Here is a 1,806-nt window from a genome sequence, read left to right as displayed (position 1 = left end):
AGGAGAGAGGAGAGAGGGAGAGGAGAGAGAGAGAGGAGAGAGAGAGGAGAGAGAGAGGAGGAGGAGAGAGAGGAGAGGAGAGGAGGTGAGAGAGAGAGAGAGGAGAGGAGAGAGTGAGAGGAGGGAGGAGAGAGGGAGAGAGAGAGGGAGGGGAGCGGAGGGGAGAGGAGAGAGGGAGGAGGGAGAGGAGGGAGGGAGGAGAGGAGGGGAGGAGGGAGGGGGAGGGAGAGGGAGGAGGGAGAGAGGCGAAGGAGAAAGGAGGAGAGAGAAGAGGGGGGGAGAGGAGAGAGAGGGGGAGGAGAGGAGAGGGAGAGAAGGAGAGGAGAGGGGAGGGGAGAAGAGAGAGGGAGAGGGAGAGAGAGGGAGAGAGGGGGGAGAGGAGAGAGGAGAGAGAGGAGAGAGAGAGGGAGGAGAGGAGAGAGAGAGGAGAGGAGGGAGAGAGGAGGAGAGAGAGAGGAGAGGAGAGGAGGGAGAGAGAGGAGAGAGAGAGAGAGGAGAGGGAGAGAGAGAGGAGATGGAGGGGAGAGAGAGAGAGGGAGAGAAGGAGAGAGAGAGGAGAGGAGGGAGGGAGAGAGGAGAGAGAGAGAGGGGGGGAGAGGAGGAGAGAGGGAGAGAGAGAGAGGGAGGAGGAGAGGAGAGGAGAGAGGGAGAGGAGGGAGGAGAGAGCGGAGGAGGGGGGGAGAGGGAGAGAGGAGAGAGGAGGAGGGAGGAGAGGAGAGAGGAGAGGGAGGAGAGAGGAGGAGGAGGGAGAGGAGGAGAGGGAGAGAGGGAGAGAGGGAGGAGAGAGAGGGAGAGGACGGGAGGAGGAGGATGAGGAGGGAGAGAGGAGGAGAGGGGAGAGAGGAGATGAGGAGGAGAGAGAGGAGAGGAGAGGAGAGTGGGACGGAGAGGGAGGAGGAGAGAGGAGGAGGAGGGGAGAGAGAGGGGAGAGAGGAGGAGAGAGGGAGGAGAGGAGCGAGAGAAGGAGGGGGGAGAGAGGAGGGAGAGAGGAAGGAGGAGAGAGAGAGAGAGAGAGAGGGAGGGCGAGAGATGGAGGCGAGAGAGAGGAAAAGGAGAGGGGAGAGGGGGCCGAGGAGAGGGAGGAGGAGGAGAGAGAGGAGAGAGAGGAGGGGAAGAGGAGGAGAGATCGGAGAGAGGAGGAGAGAGGGGAGAGAGAGATGAGAGGGGAAGGAGGGAGAAGAGAGAGAGGATGGAAGCTGAGGGGAAGGGGGAGGAGAAGGAGGAGAGAGATAGAGAGGAGGAGATGGAGGAGAGAGAGCAAGGCGGAGAGAGGAGGAGAGAGGAGAGAGAGAGAGCGAGCGAGAGAGAGAGAGCGAGCGAGAGCGAGACCACGCACCGGCGTCGGGTAGAGCGACTGCAGTTGGTCGAACATCCACATCTCGACGCCGAGGCGCTTGCGGATGAGGGACATCTGGTGCGCGCCGTACTTGGCCGTCAGGTACTTCTCCTTCCGCTCCTTCACCTCGCCCAGCTGCGCGAACTCCACGTGCAGGTTGGCGCGCGGCGACCCTCGGCCTCGGTCCGGCGAGCCGCCCACGGGCGGCCCGGATGTGTACGATGCGACGCCCACTTCCATGCCGCTCTGCAAGGGAGGAAGACACCGGTCAGAGGGCTCCGGCAGAGGCGCCTTTCTGGAGGCAGGGGCGAGGGCCCGCCAGGGACGGGGAGCCCTCGCCGGCGACGAGGTTCGTGTGGCTTGGGGCTCAAGGGGAAGGCGGGAATGCCCAAACACGTTATTATATATATATATATATATATTATTTTATATATATATTAATATTTTTTATATTCACGCACCACACTCCC

The 1,806-nt window shown here is 61.5% G+C and overlaps 1 protein-coding gene across 1 annotated transcript in view; it reads right to left on the bottom strand.

Annotated features, from left to right (window-relative positions):
* Positions 1 to 1,582, bottom strand: part of LOC125036517 (protein phosphatase 1 regulatory subunit 14C-like) — a gene marked incomplete at its 5' end in the record, with an annotated part of 8,853 nt that extends 7,271 nt beyond the window's left edge. Inside the window, 1 exon segment of the mRNA XM_047629164.1 lies at positions 1,337 to 1,582. Coding sequence (XP_047485120.1) covers positions 1,337 to 1,582 — 246 coding nt within the window.
* Positions 1,583 to 1,806: the final 224 nt, after the last annotated feature.

Source organism: Penaeus chinensis, chromosome 21, assembly GCF_019202785.1.
Source record: "Penaeus chinensis breed Huanghai No. 1 chromosome 21, ASM1920278v2, whole genome shotgun sequence".
In the NCBI taxonomy this organism is placed as follows: Eukaryota; Metazoa; Arthropoda; class Malacostraca; order Decapoda; family Penaeidae; genus Penaeus; species Penaeus chinensis.
Note: the sequence above shows the minus strand (reverse complement) of the source record. Positions and strands in the feature narration are given on the sequence as shown.